Source organism: Mytilus trossulus, chromosome 1, assembly GCF_036588685.1.
Source record: "Mytilus trossulus isolate FHL-02 chromosome 1, PNRI_Mtr1.1.1.hap1, whole genome shotgun sequence".
NCBI classification, from domain to species: Eukaryota; Metazoa; Mollusca; class Bivalvia; order Mytilida; family Mytilidae; genus Mytilus; species Mytilus trossulus.
Genome location: NC_086373.1, coordinates 5,658,515 through 5,684,997, shown reverse-complemented (window position 1 = coordinate 5,684,997; position 26,483 = coordinate 5,658,515). Strand labels below are relative to the sequence as shown.

Sequence of the window (26,483 nt, the reverse complement as noted above, 5' to 3'; positions counted from 1 at the left end):
CGTGATAATATGTACAACATTCATATAATCTCATTCACATTCACCAACTAAAGAAAGATCTTCTTATTTTTGAATCTAGCTTTAATAAAAAAAAGTATAAATATCTTTAGTAAAAAATGTTTACTTTTTTTTGTCTTAGACTCTTTCAGTACTATCATATTGTCGAGGCAACGACGGTTCAAAATAGGACCGTTCTTTCTGTAGAGACTGGGCTGTTTATATACACCACACACACGGTTATCTTAAACATACACTACATAGGATTTTTGCGGAAATCTAACCCCAATTGATTACTACAATTGCCTCGACTAACACATGGAATTCTATTTCAAACGAACCTATTTGAAAACGATTACACAGGCTTTAGTTTGTTTTTCTATCCAATTTCATTTTCTATTGCTTTGTATGTTCTAATAATTTTTTTGCTATGGTCGAAATATTTTGATTTTGATTTTGATTTTTAATGTTTTAACTCCACTTTTAAACACCGCATTTAGGCTATTTCGTGGCGGCCAGTTTTATTGGTGGTGGAAGCCGGAGTGAGAAATATTTTGATTTATTTACTGTACCATGAAAATTTACATTAAAATAATCTTAATTTTCATCTTGCGTAGGTGCTATCTTCGCAAAAGATTAAACTTAATTTTAATATCAGTTTGTTTGCATTCTTTTTAGACTTTTGATTCCTTGCAATGAATGCATATTTCGAAGCAAGTGGTTTCAAGTCTGTCCATAGTTTACAAAGACTGTTTGAAAAATGTTCATCAAATTATTTCCCATAAACTATAATTTCCTCAAGGTATAGCACTGAAATACGCCCCTGAAATCCTCTTACTACTGTTTAAATTATACGCTCGAACGTTGACTCCGTATTATCAGGAACATTCTATACTAGTTAGTATAGAAAGTGCCTGTTATTACTAAGTCCAAATGACGTTCCTGTTCACTGTTGCAGTCTACTGTTTTGGTTTGGAAACACAGTCTTCTTCTTTTCACTAAGGTATCATTGGTATTTGATGATAATCCATATCCAAAGGAGAACCCCTGAGATTTACACAAAGCATCCAAGCTATCTTTAATCCTCGGTATTTGATGCTAATTTTGTATGGTAATTTTTTTTGATTTTCGATAATCCACACATAGCCGCTATAAGGAGTTTTTTTTTTTATTAAGACAATAGGAACAGATCATTAACTGTATGGTTTTGCTCTGTTTTCTCTATGATGTTTTCTTCTATAAATGCTTTATTTTATTTTCCAAAAATTTCCCAACAATAGAAATAACCTATCGGTTCTATGATTGGTGTTATATAATTTACAGAATGAATCATCAACAAAGTTTTTTTCTTGACTTTCCATCAGGATTTGGAATAACTCTAAAATACTATTTCTTAATTTAAAAACTGATCGGTCTTTCTCATGTTTAAAACTTTTTTCAATAAAGAACTATCTTGTCCATCTATTAATGTACAGTGCAATACTATAGTCTTGTTTCTTTTCACGCTAATAAGGACAACGTCAACGTTACATTCAATAAAATGGCGCCTCTTACTAGTTGGAATTTTATGATATTTAGCTTTGTATTGAAAGGTAAACTACGGATGTATATACGTTGACTTTCTTTGTTTTCACACACTTGTTAATAAACAATGTCTTTCATTATTAACTATTCAAAAAATTATTTACTATATCAGAAAATAGATTTTACCATTAACTTTTTAAAAAAATTGAGGATAGGCATAAGAATAAAAACATATGTTATACTGAAGTACCCAATATGTTTATCTATTTCTTTGATTACACCGGCACCCCGAAAAAAAGACATTACCATTAAAAAAAAAATGTACTAAAAAGAAAAGATTAATTATTTACAAAGGCAAATTAAAAACACTAAAAACGTTATAGAGAAGACAAACAATGCCAGTACCTAGAATAAATATATACTTTAAGACTATCGTGCATTATTTGTGAAGTTGGTACTGGATGCTTGTTAACAAAATGTTTGAATCTTCTGAAGAACTTTTGTCTAGAAAACGTTCTTTGACATAACCCTGGTTCATCAACTATCTGCTCCGACACTAGTGACGTTTTATTAAGTCAGAGTAGCAGCTACATCTTTTTGAATACAGAATGAGTTGGGAAATATATATTCCGTAGCAAGGGAAGTCGGTATATTTCTACTAAGATGAAGGAAAAAGAAAATTACAAAAATAGCGAACGCTGAAGAAAATTGAAAAAGAAAGTTACTGAATAAAGGCGACAGAACTATACCGCTATTCGAAAGTCATAAATCGATTGAGAGAAAATAAACAAATGGCAAAATCATTGATGGGTTAATACAGAAAGTATTTAATCTTCACAATACAGACACGAAGTTCCATATTGATATGATTATATAGAAAGTATTTAATTCACCTATGTAGGATTGCATAGATTTTAGAATATATATTTTAAATTACCAATTTAAAGAGATGTTGGCGTAGTCTAGTGGTTACTTCGTTTGTATAATGTAACTATGACATTTGTTAACTGGCGGGTTCGAACCCCGTAGAACCACTGACGCTTTCCAACATTGACTTTTTCTGAGTAGGATATTAAAACAAACAAGATGTGGTATATCAGACAACTCTCCACCAGATACCTAATGAAATAGATATACACATGTGTATGTCACCATACGGCCTTCGACAATAAGAAAACCCATACTGATTAGCAAGCTATAAAATGCATGACAGAAAGTTATACAATTAAAACAAAAAAAAGCATTTAATATGTGTAAAATAATAATATATAAAAAGAGTTACAAATATGATTTACAGCAAACAAATGTAATATATTAAATCTTAGACACAATATATATCAGTATGCATCCAATGGATTTATTGTTAAAACTTTTGAATTAAACAGGTGTTTGATATCAGGCATTGACATAATAAATCCTATCTAAAAAGTTATATTCTTATATGGTCGTCATCACGATCTGGTTGGCCGCCGATCAGAATAATGCCCGACAATACTTGTTGATGCAAGAAATTGATAGACAGTACATGTCCATTAATTTCCAAAATTCCGTAGAGATAAAATGTACATGAATAGGCATCTCACCATTTGTGTATAGTATTTATGAAACCTCAAATCAAAAGTCAGGTCAAAGATAGTAAGTAAACATAAAAATCTTAAACGTATTGGCACTGAATATAAAATAAGTTGGACATCAAATAAAAATAAATTATAGAAAAGAGCGCATTTTGGAGACATCTGAGGCAAAGTTTGATTTTGTTAGCGAAATGGATTTCCCCTTTTGAATTGACCTTGGAGGATGGTATCTCAAAGGTGGTAAATAAATGATGGATTAAATATCCAGGTCTTGAATACGTTATTTTTTTTTTTCATTTTACTAATTTCATCACGAAACCTAGGAGTTCATCGTTGAAATTTTAAGATCCTCCTAGCTTGAATGTCTTCATACTAAATCAAAAACAATAAAGAAATCTGAATAACAATTCCGTGACTTGCAACATTTACCAAAATTAAAATCATATAATTATGGTAAGTATAATTACAAACATATATAAGGAGAGGGTGGGGTGCGGGGCGGTTGTTGTCATATATTCAAATATTTTTGTTTTTTTTAAGTAAGTATTTAGAAACGACAACTATTTCTTTAGGAACGACACATTACTTAAACTCTTTTACCTTTCTAAACCTTCTTAACTGTGCAAAAAGACAGATGTCGAAAAGGTCTTTTAAGAAGAATGAGAGACAAGAATCATATAAAAAGTTGTATTCATATTAAGTTATAATTAATCTTTTATTATGATCATGTTCTGATATATAATAACCTACTGAAAAGGTCAATTTAACAATTGGGAATACCTGTTCAGAGGATAGATAAATAATACAGAATTACCCGACATGTCGTCACAGTACACAGGTAGATTTATAATATATATATAAATCAATAATACTTGTGTTGGCTTAGTCGAGTGGTTACTTCGCTTTGAATAGATCAAATTTTAACTGTCACTTAAAACTTAACGGGTTCGAATCCCGTGGAAACCACTGACACAGTCCAGCATTTTTGTCGTTTTCCATTACTTTTTTTTGGTTTGGTATATATTTGTGACGATCATTGTTGCTTTATATTGATCTCTCATTATGTGGTTGTATTGTAAATAGTTTGATATAGATGATATGTTTAAGAAATATTTCTTGATATCTTTATAATGTGTAATGTTATTCTTTTTATATATATATAAAAGCAACAGGAGTATATCGCTGAATAAATGTCTAACATCAATACAATATCGTTTGAGTGTCACTGATGAGTCTTATGTAGACGAAACGCGAGTCTGGCGTATTAAATTATAATCTTGGTAACTTTGATAACTATTTACACCACTTTGGTGGACTTTTCGTTCCCGAGGGTATCACCAGACCAGTAGTCAGAACTTCGGTGTTGACATGAATATCAATGGTGTGGTCATTTTTATAAATTTCCTGTTAACAAAACTTTTATTTTTTCGAAAAACTAAGGATTTTCTTATCCCAGGAATAGATTTGGCCCGATTTCTTGGAATTTTGGATCCTCAATGCTCTTCAACTTTGTATTTGTTTGACATATATAACTATTTTGATATAAGCGTCATATCAAGTATATCAAGAATATTCATGCATTGGCATTTTGCAATCAAAAGTACAAAGAAACAAAGAAAATGATACGGAAACTGAGACGAGACATCAAATAAATTATTTAACAACAATGGGAAAAAAACAACAGAAAGACCCCGGTAACGGCCACTCGTGCTGTTTTATATATGTAAATTCTTTTTTTATTTTTGATAATCTCTATTTATAAACAGCATATAAAGTTGGTTTTCTTAAGGTACAGAACAACATAATTACTCTATTCTTCAAAGTTGTATTGATGGGATGGCATGCAAAATATTGAAGCTTGTCCATATAATAGAGTTTGCTGGTGTTATTTCACAGTAGAATACCTATGTTAAATCAATATCAAATGAATACAACAAGCATACTATTTAGTCCAAATGTTGTAATTATTTCAACTCATAACTAGTGTGATTAAAGAGGGACGAAAGATACCAAGGGACAGTCAAACTCATAAATCTAAAACAAACTGACAACGCCATGGCTAAAAATAAAAAAAGACAAACAGACAAACAATAGTACACATGACACAACTAAAAAACTAAAAAATAAACAACACGAACCACACCAAAAACTAGGGATGATCTCAGGTGTTCCGGAAAGGTAAACAGATCCTGCTCCACATGTGACACCCGTCGTGATAATATGTACAGCATTCATATAATCTCATTCACATTCACCAACTAAAAAAAGATCTACTTCTTTCTGAATCTAGCTTTAAAAAAAAAAAAAGTGATATAGATATCTTTAGTAAAAACTGTTTACTTTCTTTGTCTTAGACTCTTTCAGTACTATCATATTGACGACGGTTCATAATAGGGCCGTTCTTTCTGTAGAGACTGGGCTGTTTATATACACCACACACACTGTTAACTTAAACAAACACTACATAGGATATTTGCAGAAATCTAACCCTAATTGATTACTACAATTGCCCCGACTAACACATGGCATTCTATTTCAAACGAACCTATTTGAAAACGATTTCACGGGCTTTAGTTTGTTTTTCTATCCAATTTCATTTTCTATTGCTTTGTATGATCTCATAAATTTTTTGCTATGGTCGAAATATTTTGATTTTGATTTTAATATTTGGTGTTTTAACTCCACTTTTAAGCACCGCATTTAGGCTATTTCGTGGCGGCCAGTTTTATTGGTGGTGGAAGCCGGAGTAAGAAATATTTTGATTTATTTTCTGTATCATGAAAATTTACATTAAAATGATTTTACTTTTCATTTTGCGTAGGTGCTATCTTCGCAAAAGATTAAACTTAATTTTAATATCAGTTTGTTTGCATTCTTTTTAGACTTTTGATTCCTTGCAATGAAAGCATATTTCGAAGCAAGTGGTTTCAAGTCTGTCCATAGTTTACAAAGACGGTTTGAAAAATTTTCATCAAATTATTTCCCATAAACTATAATTTCCTCAAGGTATAGCACTGAAATACGCCCCTGAAATCCTCTTACTACTGTTTAAATTATTCGCTCGAACGTTGACTCCGTATTATCAGGAACATTCTATACTAGTTAGTATAGAAAGTGCCTGTTATTACTAAGTCCAAATGACGTTCCTGTTCACTGATGGAGTCTACTGTTTTGGTTTGGAAACACAGTCTTCTTCTTTTCACTAAGATATCATTGGTATTTGACGATATTCCATATCCAAATGAGAACCCCGGAGATCCACACAAAGCATCCAAGCTATCTTCAATCCTCGGTATTTGATGCTCATTTTGTATGGTAATTTTATTTGATTTTCGATAATCCACACATAGCCGCTATGAGGAGTCTTGTTTTCTTTTTTATTAAGACATTATGAGCAGATCATAAACTGCATGATTTTGCTCTAATTTCTCTATGATGTTTTCCTCTGTAAATGCTTTATTTTATTTTCCCAATATTTCCGCCACAACAATAGAAATCACCTAGGGGTTCTATGATTGGTGTTATAAAATGTATTTTACAGAATGAATTATCAACAAAGTGTTTGTCTTGACTTTCCATCAGGACTTGGAATAACTCTAAAATACTATTTCTTAATTTGAAACTGATCGGTCTTTCTCATGTTTAAAACTTCTTTCAATAAAAAATTATCTTGTCCATCTCTTAACGTAGCGGTGCATTGCTAGTCTTGTTTCTTTTCACGCTAATATGGACAACGTCAACGTTATCGATTTCGTCTTCACACTTGTCACCAATATTAACAACTTGAATTAACAATGTCATATGTGTTCCCATGTACAGTTCAACTAGCCTAGAAGACCAAAAATTTCAAAAGGTTTTGCCAAATTACAGCATATGGTATCTATACCTGGGGTAGAACTTGCTTAGTGTATTGAAAAAAAATTATAAGTAGTTAATCTACAAGCGTGAGATTCATTGCTTTCATTCTCATAATGGATCATATTGCCAAAATTATTGAAAATATTTCACAGATGCTTAAAATATCTTAACGAATCTGTAAATATAAAACACATCATACCAAAACACAGAAGTTGTAGAAATGTCAGAATAAACTTAAACAGGTCCAGGTAATCGATTATTGTTTTGTTTGTTTTATTTGAAATAATTACAGGATAAACCATCGATCGTTTACCTTAAATGTCTCAATGATCGATCGTTACCTAATTGTCTCAATCATCGATCGTTTACCTAGGTGAAATGAAAATCATTGATTCGTTACAGGTGATGCCATGTGTTCCCGTGGTTACATTCAATAAAAATGGCGCCTCATACTAGTTGGAATTTTATGATATTTAGCTTAGTATTGAAAGGTAAACTACGGATGTATATAAGTTGACTTTCTTTGTTTTCACAAACTTGTTTATTAACAATATCTTTCATTATTGACTATTCAAAAAAATATTTACTATATCAGAAAATTGATTTTACCATTAACCTTTTTAAAAATTTGAGGATAGGTATAAGAATAAAAATATATGTTATACTGAAGTACCCAATATGTTTCTTTATTTCTTTGATTACATCGGCACCCCGAAAAAAAGACATTCCAGACAAAATGTGATACTACACTATGATAACAATTAATTGTGCCATTCAATAAACGGTTCGAACAAAGCGTACCCATGTTTTTAGCTCAACGGTTTTTAGCTAAGATCTGTTTCATCTACCCGATGAGAGAGGACACAATTAACTTAAATTAAAACAATATCATCTACACCATTATTGATTTGTTGACAGAATTTCGGTTTCACGAATGACAACGGATATTTCTTTGTGTACTTTGTTGTCTGCTATCATCCCGAAACGTGGACAGCACAACAGGTGTCACATATATTGAAAAATACTTATGCTTTTGTTTTTGGCTAATTTATGTTGGTTTGCTGTCGAATTGATGTTTCATACATTATTGGAATTTTGGGTCATCAATGCTCTTTAACTTTGCACTTGTTTGGCTTTCTAACTATTTTGATCTGAGCGTCACCGATGATTCTTATGTAGACGAAACGTGCGTCTGACGTGTTGAATTATAAGCCTGGTACATTTGATAACTAATAAGAAGCAAACTTTGAATTATAATGCTTTACTTTGATAGGGAGTTGTTTCATTGGCACTTATACCACAACTTATGATATCAAGATATAACGAATTGTTTTGATTAATGAAGATAAATAAAGGCAACAGTTGTATACCGATGGATAATCACTACATATCTATTACATATTTTGTGACTGAATTGTACACAATTATTGTATTTATTGGCTCTTAGTGGTGTTCAATAGCGTATTTGAATAAAATTTCAAAAAAATAAATTTACTACAATACAAACAATTCTTAGCTCTATTTTAGAACATGTAATTTAAACTTGTTGAAATGAAGTTAATTTGAAATTTGTCAAAGAAAGCTTTAAGAATTCCCCCTTTTAATTTAGATTTATTATGCATGTCTCTAAACATAGTATGCGACGCGTAACAGTTTATAAGTAGATATTCTCATATATGTATTTGATACGGTGCATTTATTATGGATATTTTTCAGACTTCATTTATGAAAGAAAGTCTTTAGAGCATTTTTGTTTTGTTTGTAGCTCAATTTAAAACATGTTATTTAAACTTGTTGAGATGAAGTTAGTTTAAAAGTTGTCCAACTAAGCTTTAAGAATTCCTTTTTTAATTTAGATTTATTATGCATGTCTCTCAACATAGTATGCGACGCGTAACAGTTTATTAGTAGGTGTTCTCTTATAAGCATTCGATGCGGTGCATTTATCATGGATATATTTCAGACTTCATTTATGAAAGGAAATCTATAGAGCAGAAATTTGATTTTTTGTATATTAATTTAAAATGTAGATTCAAATATTTTTCATTTAAAACGATAAAGTCAAACTTCAAAACGTATATATGATGTATAGTTCGGCGTCCGCAAAAAAGAAGCCAAGGAATGTGTTTATCTTTTCTTCACAAATACGTTTTCATTGAATCTCGATATTTATCATGTTTATAATTTTTTAACAATGACAAGCAATATTTGATGAATAAAATTATTATGTAGTTAAAAAAAAATCAACAATAACGTTCTACCTCCATAAGCCTGCAAATGTCATGGCGGGTCACATATGTGAAGCATTTGTTAAGAACGTTATTTTTGTAGTATGTGAAGCATTTGTTAAGAACGGTTATTTTTTTAAGTATGTGAAGCATTTGTTAAGAACGGTTATTTTTTTAAGTATGTGAAGTATTTGTTAAGAACGTTATTTTTGTAGTATGTGAAGCATTTGTTATGAACGTTATTTTTGTAGTATGTGAAGCATTTGTTAAGAACGGTTATTTTTTTAAGTATGTGAAGCATTTGTTAAGAACGGTTATTTTTTTAAGTATGTGAAGTATTTGTTAAGAACGTTATTTTTGTAGTATGTGAAGCATTTGTTATGAACGTTATTTTTGTAGTATGTGAAGCATTTGTTAAGAACGGTTATTTTTTTAAGTATGTGAAGCATTTGTTAAGAACGGTTATTTTTTTAAGTATGTGAAGTATTTGTTAAGAACGTTATTTTTGTAGTATGTGAAGCATTTGTTATGAACGTTATTTTTGTAGTATGTGAAGTATTTGTTAAGAACGTTATTTTTGTAGTATGTGAAGCATTTGTTAAGAACTGTTTTGTTTGTTGTAGTATGTGCAGCATTTGTTTCGAACGGTTATTTGTTTAAATATGTGAAGCATTTGTTAAGAACGTTATTTTTGTAGTATGTGAAGCATTTGTTAAGAACGGTTATTTTTTTAAGTATGTGAAGCATTTGTTAAGAACGGTTATTTTTTGTAGTATGTGAAGCATTGGTTAAGAACGGTTGTTTTTTGTAGTTTGTGAAGCATTAGTTTAGAACGGTTGTTTTTGTAGTATTTGAAGCATTGTTTGAGAACGGTTGTTTTTTTGAAATATGTGAAGCATTTGTTAAGAACGGTTATTTTTTGTAGTATGTGCAGTATTTGTTAAGAACGTTAATTTTGTAGTAAATGAAGCATTTTTTAAAATCGGTTATTTTCTGTAGTATGTGAAGTATTTGTTAAGAACGTTATTTTTTGTAGTATGTAAAGCATTTGTTAAGAACGGTTATCTTGTTTAAGTAGGTGAAGCATTTGTTAAGAACGGTTTTTTTGTAGTATGTGAAGCATTGGTTAAGAACGTTTTTTTTTTTTGGTAGTTTGTGAAGCATTAGTTTAGAACGGTTGTTTTTGTAGTATTTAAAATATTGCTTAAGAACGGTTGTTTTTTGTTATATGTGAAGCATTTGTTAAGAACGGTTATTTTTTTAAGTATGTGAAGTATTTGTTTAGAACGTTATTTTTGTAGTATGTGAAGCATTTGTTAAGAACGGTTATTTTTTGTAGTATGTAAAGTATTTGTTAAGAACGTTAAGTTTGTAGTATGTGAAGCATTTGTTATTAACGGTTATTTTTGAAGTATGTGAAGTATTTGTTAAGAACGTTATTTTTGTAGTATGTGAAGAATTGGTTAAGAACTGTTTTGTTTTTGTAGTATGTGCAGCATTTGTTACGAACGGTTATTTGTTTAAATATGTGAAGCATTTGTTAAGAACGTTATTTTTGTAGTATGTGAAGCATTTGTTAAGAACGGTTATTTTTTTAAGTATGTGAAGCATTTGTTATGAACGTTATTTTTGTAGTATGTGAAGCATTTGTTAAGAACGGTTGTTTTTTTTTTTTAAGTATGTGAAGTTTTTGTTAAGAACGGTTATTTTTTTAAGTATGTGAAGCATTTGTTAAAAATTGTTGTTTTTTGTAGTATGTGAAGCAATTGTTAAGAACGTTTTTTTTTTGTAGTATGTGAAGCATTTGTTAAGAACGGTTATTTTTTTGTAGTATGTGAAGCATTTGTTAAGAACGGTTATTTTTTTGTAGTATGTGAAGCATTTGTTAAGAACAGTTATTTTTTAAAGTATGTGAAGCATTCGTTAAGAACGGTTGTTTTTGTAGTATGTGAAGTATTTGTTAAGAACGGTTATTTTTTTAAGTATGTGAAGCATTTGTTAAGAACGGGTTTTTTTTTTAGTTTGTGAAGCATTTATTAAGGACGGTTGTTTTTTGTTTTTTTTTGTGAAGCATCTGTTAAGAACGTTTTTTTTTTTAGTATATGAAGCATTTGTTAAGAACGGTAATTTTTTTGTAGTTCGTGAAGCATCAGTTTAGAACGGTTGTTTTTTTGAAGTATGTGAAGCATTTGTTAAGAACGGTTTTGTTTTTGTAGTAGGTGAAGTATTTGTTAAGAACTGTTTTGTTTTTGTAGTATGCGAAGCATTTGTTAAGAACGTTTTGTAGTATGTGAAGTATATTTGTTAAGAACTGTTTTGTTTTTTGTAGTATGTGAAGTATTTGTTAAGAACCGTAGTTTTTTGTAGTATGTGACTAGTTATCAAAGGCACTAGGATTATAATTTAGTACGCCAGACGCGCGTTTCGTCCAGACAAGACTCATTAGTGACGCTCAAATCAAAATATCTATAAAGCCAAACAAGTAAAAAATTGAAAAGCATTGAGGATCCAAAATTCCAAAAAGTTGTTCCAAATACGGCGAATGTAATCTTAACCTGTGATAAGAAAATCTCTAGTTTTTCGAAAATACAAAGTTTTGTAATCAGGAAATTTATAAATATGACCACATTATTGATATTCTTGTTGAAGCATTTGTTTGTATGTTTGTATGTTTGTGTGGTTTTGTTAAAAACGGTTTTGTTTTTGTTGTATGTGAAACATTTGTTAAGAACGGTTATTTTTTTGTAGTATGTGAAGCATTTGAGTTCTGTACCGAACATTCATCTCCCTCAAATACAATTGACTACATGTACTGTGAATATAGTTGTTGTGGATACATATATAACAGATATTGTTGCGAAAATTTGTAAGTACCATACTTTTAATAGTTATCTATGAGCATTATTATATTCATAATACAGAAGTTGAAAATGTTTTCTTTTTTCACTAGTATCATCGTTTTTTAATCACAATAAATATTCCTTGGGTGGTTCTAATATAATTCAAGTTTACGTAACCAGGGTTGTTTGGATTTCTACTTTCTACTATTTTTATTTATATAAGAGTTAACAGAAGTACAAAATATTAGGGTGTTTTTAAAAGGTTTTTTTTTAAATATCATTTCCCCCATGAAAGTTCTCATTCCTTGTCAGCGTTGGTTATACTTTTTTGCCACTTTTGGATTCTGAAAATTGTTGCAGAAGATGTTTCCGAAGCAACGAAATGTCATTTCTGGTCAAGGCCGAATGTTGAAAAATAAAATAAAATAAACAATAGGGTTGAAGATCGAGTTTTTTTACAAATTCAAGTTTTTTAAACATTTTAAAATTTTAATAGACAATATAACATTTTTTTTCAGTTCTGGTGTAATAGCCGGAGCGGTTATAGGATCTATAGTTTTTCTTGGAGTAATTATTGGTGTTATTTTGTGCGTTGTAAAGAAGAAAGGACACCGTGGAACAGTGATAGCACCGGCTGGTGGTGGTACACATATTACACAACATTCAGTCGCATTTGGTATGTTATCAATTTCCCCAATCGCATACACACACACATACACATCTGCAGATTAGGTGCTAACATTACACACAATTCAGTCTCATTAGGTATGCATTCATTTGTCATATTCCCCCTAGCGCAAACACACACATATCCACACCTGCAGCTGAAGGTACATATATTGCACATCATTCAGTGGCAATTGATATGTTATCATTGTGAACACATAATATACACATAGCATGGTGCTCGTGCACCTATTACTCAACATCCAGACGCATTTATAATGTTATCATTTCCCTATTCGCAAACTTTCGTATATACACACATGTTGCTGGTGGTACACGCATTACAAAGCATTCAGTCGCATTTGATATGTTATCATTTCACAAATCACAAACACACACATTCACACCTGCTATTATGGTACACAAATTACACAACATCCAGTCGCAATCACATATATACACACATGCTGCTGGTGGTACACACGTTACACAACATCCAGTTGCATTTGGTATGCTATCATTTACAGACTGACACACATTCGTCTTATGAGTTTGAATGTCCCACTGGTATCTTTCGTCTCTCTTTTACTCTCACTCAGTTGCATTTGGTATGTTATCATTGTTGACAAACATATACACACCTACTGCAGGTGGTGCGAACAGTACACAACATCCAGTCTCATTTGTGGTTTTTTTTATTTCCCCAGTCGCAAACAAACATACATAAACACACATGTCGCTGGTGGTACACACATTACAAACCATTCATTCGCATTTTATATGTTATCATTTCACAAATTGCAAACACACACATTCAACTCAGTCTGCTGTTATGGTAAACGCATTACACAGTGTACAGTGGTATATGATATGTCATCATTTTCTTCCACTCGAAATGCATTAAATGAACATTGAGAACCAATAATTTCGACGGTTATGACAAATACAACTAAAGTAATCTATGATTCGAGCATAGAAAATAGAAAGTTGTTATCTATGATTGGTACATTTACAACCACTGTGTCCATGCAAATGATGGTGGAGGTTTCCTTGCCGCTGGTATCACCAGTCTTTTAGTCAGCACTTCTGTATTAACATGAGTTATTATTGATTTTTGTCATAATTATAAATTTACTGTTTAAAAGACTTCGAATTTTTCGAAAAGCTCAGGATTTTCTTCCCCAGAAAAAGATAACGTAGGCAATATGTGACAAACCTTTCGGAATGCTCCACTACTTGGTAATGAATTCAGCCTTTTCATTTTCATCGATGAGATCGTCACTAGTATTATGTAGACGAATCGCGAGTCTGGTTTTCAGCTTGGTAAATAAATGAGTTCATAAACACCCCTGCTGTTGATGGTCTTCACCATGTTCAGTGGGATTTGATATGTTTCGATAAAAAAAATAATGTAGTTGTATATGGTAAACTCAGTTGTCGTATAAATAATTAAAGGCACAATGATATTGGTAATGCCTGCGTCACACTGTCCCGAATTTTACGCCAATAGCAACACGATTATGGAATTTTTCAAAATTGGGACTGATCGTTTCCATATCGGGCTATTCGTAGTGCCATCTTTAACCATCGTAGAACCATCAGCCACTTTTTCTAGCCTTCGGGGACAACTTCGGGAAGGGTTCTAATTTTTTAACATGTTAAAAAATCCCCGAAGGTGCGTCCGATGTTGAGGGTTCGTATTGAGTTCGTATCATCATCCTCACCATCGTAATGTCACCGGGAATGCGTCTTTGAACATCGTATTGCATTCGTGTTTCCATCGTTTGCATCGGGCAGTTTTGATATTACGATGTCTACACGAATGAATCACGAAGCTACCCGAAGGTCTTACGATTGCAACACGACTACGTGAATACCTCGTAATCCCGTCATGTTGCCATCGAATAAAAGTACGAAGGCGAAAAGATGGAACTACGACGGCAATAAATCCAGCAAAATACATTTAAAGTGCCATGCACGATATGCACTGGTCAGTCTAATACGACAGTAAAGAAAGACGTTCACAAAACATGGAGCTCATATCATATGATTCTATGAGATCAAGAAAGGCGAAAGCGTTGTTTCTTTTAATTCAAATGGAAAAAAGAAGAGCAGCTATTACAGGCTCAGGATTTACTTTTACAAGTCAAATATTATTATTTGTCAATTTTTCATATCAAGTAACATAATGAAAATCATAAACGCGCCTCGTACATCAACACATCTGCATGACCTTGATCTTCGGCCTTGAACTTAAAAAATGACAGATCTTTACAAGGAGAAACAATATACCAAATGTGGTTAAAATCTTTTGACGCATATTGGTTTTAGAGTGTCCACAAAGGTGATATTGCCATTTGAACTTTAAAGTCAATAGTGCTTAAGATATTCTTAACGAGTAACAGCATACCAAGTTTTGAGCATTTTGGTTTTAGAGTGTCCATCACGACTGTGTCTACACGCAACTTACGTGTAGTTGATGAGAAGATAATAAACTAGGTTTTATATGAATTAGACAAAAAGATCGATATATAATTTAAATGCATCGTAAGCTGTACACGACGTCTAACAGACATCGTATTGCCATCGTGTCATCATCGTAATCCATCGTGTAGCCTTCGTGATCCACCGTGAAGGCTTCGGCTGAGATATGAAGCTTAAATACACGTTTTTGGTTAACCTTCGTATGACCATCTTTTGCTATCGTATATAATTTCGGCGCCATCGTATAGACTTCTTTATTCATCGTACTTGCTTCGGTCAATTTCTGGTATTTTAAAGAGATCGGGACCAACTTCGTACGAACTTACAATTTTCGCATTCGGGTGTCCATCGTATATAAAAATCGGGACAGTGTGACGCGGGCATAACAACGGTCAAAAAGTCACTATCATGTTGAAAAGTAAGGATAGACAAAATAAACCCATCGTTAACAGAGTGACATCATTGAAAAAATATTCAAATTATGTAGTTGCTTGTTAAATCATAATTGTAAAACGCTGACAGAACTAACGATCGGATATAGCCCTCTTCAACAGATTATATATTCCACCTTTATATATTTTATTTTTATTAAAGTAGATTAATTTCAATGCATTAGTGAATAACCAAGTACATACTACCGAGATATTTACGTTCCATAGTTTTTTTTAAATTGTTCAAGCAACCAGTAACAATTCTACATACCTTCGGATGCGTACTTTCCTTAGAAATCAATGGACGAGATACCAGTAAAAGAGAAGTTAAAGAATTTAGAGGGATAATCAAACATGTAGAAAACAAACTCGACACGCCATTGCAAATAAAAGACCAAAAGAACAACAGTAAACAATCACAAAATAAAAAAGGCTTTATAAATGATACACATAGAAACTCCAATTATCGATACAAATTCAATTGCTGACTCTGTACTTATACATTATTATGGTATATTAAATAAGCAAGCTTTAGTTAGTTTTTTAAAACAATTGTCTGATCTTTTCTAAAGGGAAAGCATTATCGATTGTATATAAATATCAAATTAAATGACAGAATAGATATACTAGTTATTCGAAATGATTGACGACTAATTAATTATTGTATTTTGTGCAGCAGTAAATTAATGTGTTATAACAATCTTCTTTTGTATTACAGTAACAGCTACACAGATCCAGCCACCAACCTACTCACAGCTTCCACCTGCTTATGGAGTTGCTCCTGGGTACCAGGCTACCTATTCGTACCCACCAACACCAATGTTTGCTCCTTTAGGAGCATATCCACCGCCACCAGCTTACCCACAGGATGTGGCCTATCCACCGACAGCTCCACCTTGTGCACATCAGCCATCATCAAAAACTTAACGATTTGTTCATAGAATTAGTTAAAGCCACCATCTGAATACTCATTACACATCAATGCATAATTGTTTTAATTTATCCGATAGAACGTACTTATATAATATTCATGTTCAATCATTGAATGGTTTGCCGTTTGGATTATCTAGATTTAAACAATGAATTTATAGATGTGGGATTTCGAATCAAAAACTTTGTGATATATTTTAATTGTTAAAATTTTGTTATCTTAATAAAGCCAAAACCTATGTATATGATTACCTCAGTGATATATGAGAACATTATCTTTAGAGAAAAAATTCAAGCCTAAATAATGGCAACAGTAGTATACCGCTGTTCAAAAAACATAAATCGATTGTGAGAATATAAACCCGGTTTACTAACTACAACCGATGGAAACACATCAACTATAAGAGAAAAACAACGAAACTACAGAACACTGCATTGCATCAAAACACAAAACAAGGCAACGTACATAGAAAAAAGTAAAATAACAAAACATTGAACTCCGAGGAATTTTCAAAACGGAAAGTCCCTAATAGACGTATTTACACTTGTATGCAAAGGAGTAGATTCAGTAAGACCCTTATTTGGCTCAAAAATATAGCAGTTTTACAAAATTGTGAAAATGTAATCTTTTGGCTTGTTTATTGGAAAGCATATTGCTTCTAATTCATAAATATGGGCTGTTTTTGACAATATAATGCACATTTATCGGGTATTCGCATCATAAGGTCATGCTAAATTACTGAAATCTTAGCAATTTTAGCATTTCAGTTAAATTAAAGATGGTTTCCGTCTTAAACGAAAGTGACCGCATTCGTGTTCATTCATAATATTGAAATGTAAGTTGTATTTGATGGTAATACATAACATATATAAAAGTTGAGGATGAACACGGATGCGGCCACTTTCGTTTTTGAAAAAAACATTTTTCCATAATTTAAGCTTGAATCGGAGCGTTTTTAATGACTAAATCAGTAAAAATCTTGTACAATAACTAATCGAATCAATTGAAATAGACATTTAAGTGTTTAAAAGTGTCCAACATCTTTCGTTAGATGAACCTGAAATTTGAGTCCAAAATCGACTCTTACCGGACCTTCTCCTTTGTCCGCCATTACGTAGAATCACACAGGTTAACGTAAACTTTGACGGTTGCGATCTTAGGTCATTTGGAGACAAAATTTAGCTAAATACCAAAAGTGTAAATATGTTTATCAAATGGCATAATCAAACGATAAAACACATCTAACGAATGGAGAACTACTGTCATATTCCTGACTTGGTACAGGCAAATTCAAAGGTAGAAAATGGTGGATTGAACCTGGTTTAATAGCGCTAATCCTCTCACTTGTACGACAGTCGCATCATATTTCATTATATTGTCAACGATGCGTGAACAAAACAAAGACACACTAGATGTATAACAGCAACACAAACCCCATCAATAGCTGTGTGTGCTCTGGAAGTGTGAGCAGAACCTGCTCTACATCGAGCACCTGTCGTGTTGCTCATGTTATATACGGACGAACTATCAGATAACAACTCCCATTTTCCTGCCTTGGCACAGAACATAATTATGATAAATTAATTATTAGGATAATCTTAGTGAAAAGTAAAATCAAATATCGTACTCCGAGGAAAATTTAAAACGGAAAGTCCATTAAGCTTATTAAAGGTCAAAAACAAAATACACATCAAACGAATTGATAACAACATCCAGATTCCTCACATGTCCAAATTATACTAGAACAAAATATTAACAATAACATGCATTTATTGTGTAGTTCAATCGGTAATTTAGCAGGCACTATTTTAGTCTCTATTCTTTTTATTCCTTTAATACTAATTGCCCAGCAGGCACGGACAATTGATTAAACATTGAATTAATGTTTATTTTCTATGTTGAATCAATGTTGAATTATTATTAGATTTTGCAAATTTGTATCAACGTTGAAATGCTATGTTGAATCAACGTTGATGTTGAACTTTCAATCAATATTGAATAATGGTTGCTTCAACATTGTTTCAACCAACTACTAAATTTGAATTCAGGGTGAATATTATATTTTCTAAAAAAATCAACCTTGAGTCAAGATTGTTTCAACTAATAATTGGTTGATTTAACATTGAATCAACATTGATTAGTGGTAGTATTCAACTTTGTTTCAATCTTGGATTTAAGTTTAATTCATCCTGAATTTTCTGCATCTTGCAATATCAAAGTGTAGCCACTTAAATGATTTCATATGAAATATAAGACATTTGAGAAGCATCAATACATATTCAAGCTCAGCGTCTTCTCAAAGGCAATAAATCTCGAAGCAATATTCTCACTAGTCCATTGAGATTGCCCATAAAATATATATAATTATATTATCACAATGACTAGAATTAGTGATCTACTTAATATTTAATTTGATGTGAATATTGTTGTCAATTTTATAAGAATTGTAATGTGTCCAATATATACCTCTTTTTTACTATTTCTGGTATCTATACTGATAAGATTCTATAACTATATATACTGAGTATTTATATATTGGTAAGTCAATGTTGAAACAGTGTTGGTTTTTCAACACTATGTTGATTCAGCGTTGAAACAATGTACTAATTTTAACGTTGAAATGTCAACACGGAATCAATATTGAATATTTGTTGATCAATGTACAACCTAAAATCTTCAACGTTGATTCTACAACGTGTGACCGCGGGGTGCCAAATTAAGAAGAACAACATAAATGAGATTATCTCTAAATTTTCCCGCAAATATTCAATAAATACTAATATTCTGTACAATCTTATGTTTAATATTTTCCGATATTATGATTAGAATAGCATTAATGACACTGCTCTCGAATCTGAAAACTTCTCAAATCATTCGTCTTTGTACTTTTTGCGTTATAATATTAACCGTATTTACAAATAAACAAGGTATTGATATAAATGATTTCTAAATAAGGATGAAGTTTTTTGATTAATGAAACACATCATATATGTACTGTTACAACTACACTGATTAATCATCGCTCCTTTTCTTCAGTATCTAAATCATTGATTGGCTGTATATATTGTTAGGTGATCATTACCTTGGTTTCATTTCACTAAAATGGTGCTGCATCAACGAACGTTTTCGACATTTGTACTATTTTTCCTTATTTTCAAAGGTACAGTTAAAATGTTTTAACAATCTTTTTTTACGTTGAAATCAACGCTTACTGCTCGAAAATATCTTATACGTTATGTTTTACTCGTCTTCAAATGTTATCAAATGTTTAATTTTCACTGAGTTAAAGTTACTGATCATTTCAATATAGTTTTAAAGAATGAAGATATGTGAAGATGAGAACTCTATATGTTATGTTAAACATGTTAGAACAGTATGTAACTTGCACAATAATTAGAGTCTCAAAGACATATAAAATATGTAAAAATATCGTATAGGTAACAGGAAGCTATGTGTACCAGAGTCATATGATAAAGGACATGTCATAGGAGTCGTACGCTTTTCTGCTTATACATGAAAATTAACGTAATATGTTTTTACTTAACAGTTATAAACGTGTATGGTCCAACGTACATCATGTTATACTTACATGTGACATTTGCACACGATCGTACTTTATTTATTTATTTTTTGTATAATAATTAAATTTGAACAAGCTTTCAGAAACTGTGGGTACACTTTGAATGGTACTTTGTACTATTTGTCCTTTTTATTAGTTTTTTATTTATGTGATTCATGCCATATTGACGCGACAAGTACTTTTCATCTGATTTTTACACATTTATTCTTATGGTGTGCCATTAGACCAATGTCGCAGGTTAAAGGAAGGGAAGAGTTGAACACTCAAAACATGTTTAAACTCTACACATGCTGTATGTACTTGGCAAAAGTTGTCCTTGGTTGTCCTTGGTTGATATTTGTTGTCTTTGTTTTCGTTTGCATAATCAGGCCTTCAGTTTCTTGTTTGTTTGATTTGTTTTCCATTTTGTCAGGTCTGGAATTGTTATTGCTTACAAAACCTTTATATGTATCTCTCATTTGGACGGTAACTTAACTTTTAGGAATTTTCGGTCCTCAATGCTCTTCAAATTCGTACTTTATTTGGCCATTTATTTTTTTTTATTCGAGCGTCTACGTCTTTTGTAGACGAAACGCACGTCAGGCGTAAGTGTAAAATTTTAGTCCTGGTATCTATGATGAGGTTATTTATAGTTGATAACATCCATGTCATTTGGTCTCTGGTGGTTAGCGGAACTTGATGAGACTGTTATTAAAGTTAGAGGGTTAGCGCTATAGAACCAGGTTTAATCCACCATTTTCTACATTTGAAAATGCCTGTACCAAGTCAGGAATATGACAGTTCTTGTCCATTCGTTTTTGATGCGTTTTGTTTTTTGATTTTGCCATGTGATTATGGGCTTTCCAAATTGATTTTCTTCTGAGTTCAGTATTTTTGTGATTTTACTTTTGGTCTCTGGTGGTTAGTTGTCTTAATGGAAATCACACCACATCTATTCATTGTGACCGATCAAATATCAACAAAATTTAAACAAGAGTTTATTAAACAAACGAAATTCGAGAAAAACTACTTTAATCTTCATGTGTCAATCGTAGAGGTAAGTCATTTGCATAAACACTGCTTTATAAAGCTTTAAACTTAATGGGTTTCAAAAGTATGTCTATTTCAGTCAGTTTTTAAAAAGTATCATCCTTCCCTTTATAAATTGACTGTACTGATCTTTAAAATGGACAAAAAATTAAATAATTTAAAAAAGATCCATTAAAAACGTAGATGAAACGGGTTTGTGAAAACAGCATGATAATGAAACATTATGTTGCTGTTCACTTTGATCAACACTTACGAAGCTACTATAATATTTATTTTGAAATCCTTTTTTGATTAACGAAAGTTCTAAAATCGATCATTGTCATTCTTTTATGACAATCACGTTTAGTAATGAACGTGAATTCGTTCTTCTGTTTTTTCTCTAAATATTTTTTATTGCACTTTTCTTTGCTGTACGGAAAATATACTCGACCAACAACAGTTGGCAGGGTATCCTTGTGAATAAGTCACAGAATAACCATGGATATTATCCAGTGAGTTCATATTTTTAAGTAGTTAGTTAATTTTACAACTCATAGTTTATTCAAACATTTTTGGACAGTATGTAGTCACAGGATTATGGAAAATATACAGTTTTGTACTGTTTTTTTTCTAAAGATTAAAATCGACCAATATTGTTCTTTCATAATGACCACGTTTACTAATTACCTTTTTTTTTTAACTTAGTAAAGTATTGTTACGTCAATTTGGTCTTCTTTTTCTCGATTGCTTCTTACCGAGTGATTCTTATCCCTAGATGTTAAGATTTATTCTAAGTAAAGTATTGTTACGTCAATTAAGTCTTCTTTTTCTCGATTGGTTGTAGCCGAATGATTCTCATCCCCAGATGTTAAGATTTGTTCTAATTAAAGTATTGTTACGTCAATTTGGTCTTCTTTTTCTCGATTGCTTCTTACCGAATGATTTTTATCCCTAGATGTTGAGATTTCTTCTTAGTAAAATTGAGAATGGAAATAGGGAATGTGTCAAAGGGACAACAACCCGACCAAATAAGAAAACAACAGCAGAAGGTCACCAACAGGTCTTCAATGTAGCGAGAAATTTCCGCACCCGGAGGCGGCCCCTAAACAAATATATACTAGTTTAGTGATAATGAACGCCATACTAATTTCCAAATTGTACACAAGAAACTAAAATTAAAATAATACAAGACTAACAAAGGCCAGAGGCTCCTGACTTGGGACAGGCGCAAAAATGCGGCGGGGTTAAACATGTTTGTGAGATCTCAACCCTCCCCCTATACCTCTAACCAATGTAGAAAAGTAAACGCATAACAATACACACATTAAAATTCAGTTCAAGAGAAGTCCCGAGTCTGATGTCAGAAGATGTAACCAAAGAAAAAAAACAAAATGACAATAATACATAAATAACAACAGACTACTAGCAGTTAATTGACGTGCCAGCTTCAGACATCAATCAAACTGACTGAAAGATTATGATTTCATCATATGAACATCAGGCACAATCCGTCCTGTTAGGGGTTTAGTATCATACCATCATAACATATAAGTAAAGTATTGTTACGTCAATTTGGTCTTCTTTTTCTCGATTGCTTGTTACCGAATGATTCTTATCTCCAGATGTTGAGATTTGATCTAAGTAAAGTATTGTTATGTCAATTTTCGGTTACTATCACTGGTACGATTCAACTATTGGGGGACTGTTTTTAGTAATTCTTATAAGGTTATCATGGAATGATGTTCAACACACTCTTCTTGAATTTACGGTTTTTAAATATAAGCTAAACGTGACCTATCGCTAAGGCAGAGGCGGATTTAGGGGGGGGGGGGGCAGGGGGCCCGGGCCCCCCCATTTTTGGAAAAAAAATTGGTTGCTTATATAGGGAATCACTGAAGCGTGACTGGAATGGGTCCCCTCTTAGGTCAGTCAGTGGGCCCCCACTTATGAAAATTTCTGGATCCGCCTCTGCAAGCTTTACCAAGTTTGGTGTTTCAGCAATTTGCATTAAAATCAGCCAAAACAATCTGAAACTCACATTGTAAACATAAACAAAAGCATCCTTCGTGTATCATTGACGTTCGATGAAGCTAGTTTAATGGAGGTACTACCCGACCAGTAGTCGTTTTGATGTTATATTTGTTATTCTCGTGGGATTTTGTCTGATGCTTGGTCCGTTTCTGTGTGTGTTACATTTCAGTGTTGTTCTCCTCTTATATTTAATGCGTTTCCCTCGGTTTTAATTTGTTACCCCGATTTTGTATTTTGTCCATGGATTTATGAGTTTTGAAAAGCGGTATACTACTGTTGCCTTTATTTAATGATATTTACAGAGATATTTTGTTTGTTTGTTTCCAGTTTATGAATTTTGCAATTGTACTAGAGGGCAGATTGATTTTTCCCTGAATAAACTTGAAACTAGAAAATTTGGACTGATCTGCTATTGTCACATTAATATCAAATGTCTTAAAATGTTTTATGTATTAAGATTATCAAATTTGTTTGTAAAACGTTTTTCATCGGGATTGAAAATCAGAATATCTGTTGTAACTGTGCGCCTCTCCTTGTCAGACACTTGTCAAAAACAAGATCAAAGAAGCCAGATCATTTGAATTCACATATATACTGATGATTTGTTCTTTTCCTGAACAAATCATACTTTTCTGGGTGAGTTCATTAATATATCCGTTAGAACTTGAAAATAAAGAAACAACATACACGGCTTCCTTCGTTTAAATTTGAAGTTATCAATTTCCCCTACCCTTGTAGCAATATACCAAATTTGTCATTTCGGTGCCTTTTATAGCTGACTATGCGGTATGGTTTTTTCCCATTGCTGAAGGCTGTACGGTGACCTATAGTTGTCATTTTGGTTTCTTATGGAGAGTTTTCCGGTGGTCATTTTATTTTATGTTTACAATATATGAATCCTTCGATTTTTTCAACTGATCATTTCAATCTACCATGTTCTACTTAAAATAATGTCTGTACCAAGTCAAAATTTTACAGTTGCCCTTTGCTTACAAACCTTCCGTTTAGAATTTTCCTCGGAGTTCGGTTCTTTTGTTATTTTTTTCTTCAATTCAACGATGACAGTTTTATTAGCTCGTTGACAGCTGTATTCCTTATTTACAGTACATGAGGAATTTGGAACGTCTACAACACATCCCACTACAACTACACGTTTTATGATTTCTTGCGTCCAAAGCGCATTTTAGGAATTATCTACGTCATGAACGCTTAATGCCAAACATAATTATAATGTTATGTTTACATGTTGTAGTGTTCAGTACATCTTCTATATTTATGAATTTATCGGTGCGTAGTGTTCTTGTGTGTTCTTTGTACTGTATTCATGTCACGTAGTATTGTGATTAATGCGGGTTGTTTTATTATTGACATATAAGCGGGAGGTTTGGTTAGCCATAAAACAGGCTTTAACTCTCTACTGTTTCTGAAAATGACCTCGACCAAGTCAGTTATATTCAAGTTTTTATCTACAGTACGTTTTAATGTATGTTGGAGTTTTGTTTGTAACCCGGCTTAATTGAATTATGTCTATAGAACAGCATTTAACTACGTACGTGGAACATATGTACAGACGATTCTCGTTGATATTTCATTTAATGTTTCAGTACCTGAAGCAGTAGAGTTGTGTACAGAACATCTCATTTTATCGATGATAATCTAGTTTATGTATACAGTATATGAAGCATTTAAGATGTGTACAAAACACACTATTACATACATTTTTACTTGTTTTTTGTTTATAGTATGTGAAACATTTGAGTACTGTACAGATCACTCCACCTCCTCGCTGACAGTTTACTATTTATACTGTGAATACAGATGCTGTGGGTATATCTACAATATATATTGTTGCGAAAATTTGTAAGTGCCATAAAAAGTTAAATCACAAAAATACTGAACTCCGAGGATAACTCAAAACGGAAAGTCCCTAATCAAAGGGCAAAATCAAAATCTCATTATTTTATTTATTTTAACCACGATCTCAGAAAAAAACCCGCCTTGTATTCAAAGGCTTAGTTCATTTTGAAAAATATTCAGTTTTGATTAAAGGCAACTTTTGATGTTATAATAAACATTGCCATTAAAGCGGGAGGTTTGGCAAGCCACAAAACCAGGTTCAACCCACTATTTTTTTTTTTATCTTAAAATGCCCTGAACCATAGTTATATTATAGTTCGTTTCTGTGTGTGTTACATTATAATGTTTTGTTTCTGTTGTGTCGTTGTTCTCTTATATTTGATGCGTTTCCCTCGGTTTTGGTTTGTAACTCGGATTCGTTTTCTCTCGATCGATTAATGAATATCGAACAGCGGTATACTACTGTTGCCTTTATTTGCGTTGTCAGTTTATTTTAGATTTATGAGTTTGACCGTCCCTTTTGGTATCTTTCGTCCCTCTTTTGAACCATTATTAAACAAAACCTTGCAACTAATTATAGCCTGGTATCTTTGATAAGATTTATGCAGCCGTCTGATTTTAGTGGTGGACATTTAGTCCTCGCGGCTATCACATCCAGGGTAATTGGTCAGGATTTTAATCATTGATTTCAGAAAGGTGCAATATCCAATCTGAAAAATTCAGAAGGCTTATCAAGTAGGCTTCACAGGTGAAATTAAGTAATTGCAATATTAAAAAACTTATATATCAATATGATTTTGACGATGATAGTTGATAGTAAACCTGTAACTTTAAACTAACGCTTTATAAATCAAAGGGAAGAGCATCAGTATGGTGCTTTGAAGCCAAATTGCCATGCTTATGGTTGATAGAAAAATACAATTCTCATTATTTCAGTTCAGGTGCAATAGCAGGAGCAGTTGTAGGATTCCTATTCTTTCTTGGAATGATCATCGGTATAATTTTGTGCCTCGTGAAGAAGAAGGGCCACCGTCGTGCCATTACATCTCCAGTTGGTGGTGGTCCACACATTATACATCATTCAGTGGCATTCGGTAAGCATCAGTGGCATTCGGTAAGCATCAGTGTCCTTCTATAAACAGACCACAAAACAACAAACACAAACATTTCAGCAGAGAACACACGAAATATGTGCTGAATAAATAAATCAATAACAATAAGGCATAGGTTACACCATCCCTGTCATGAGAGAAAGTTATTTAGGAAGGAAGTTTAATGAAAACTTAAGATATTCATATCAAAACAGTTCTTCAGAATGATTTTAAAACATCTTATTAAACAGAGTTCCAGTGAGTAAAATCAATGAATAATAAAGTAACCAGAGAAATCCCCGTTTTGTAGTACAAAAAAAACCACTGTAAAAGACATTGGTTAAATCCTGCTATTTCAAAGTTATATCTAGGAACGAATAACT

General features: G+C 32.2%; 1 protein-coding gene across 2 annotated transcripts; it reads left to right on the top strand.

Moving 5' to 3' along the window:
* Window positions 1–1,555: 1,555 nt before the first annotated feature.
* Window positions 1,556–16,780, top strand: LOC134706426 (cysteine and tyrosine-rich protein 1-like). Of its 2 annotated transcripts, none has more exons than XM_063565357.1 (4): window positions 1,556–1,589; window positions 11,930–12,047; window positions 12,540–12,697; window positions 16,321–16,780. In XM_063565357.1, the coding sequence occupies exons 1-4, from the start codon at window positions 1,565–1,567 to the stop codon at window positions 16,527–16,529; spliced, it is 510 nt and encodes a 169-aa protein (XP_063421427.1). In that variant the 5' UTR covers window positions 1,556–1,564; the 3' UTR covers window positions 16,530–16,780. The 2 variants fall into 2 exon arrangements, with proteins under 2 accessions (XP_063421427.1, XP_063421419.1); XM_063565349.1 differs by lacking the exon at window positions 1,556–1,589 and adding an exon at window positions 7,336–7,444.
* Window positions 16,781–26,483: the final 9,703 nt, after the last annotated feature.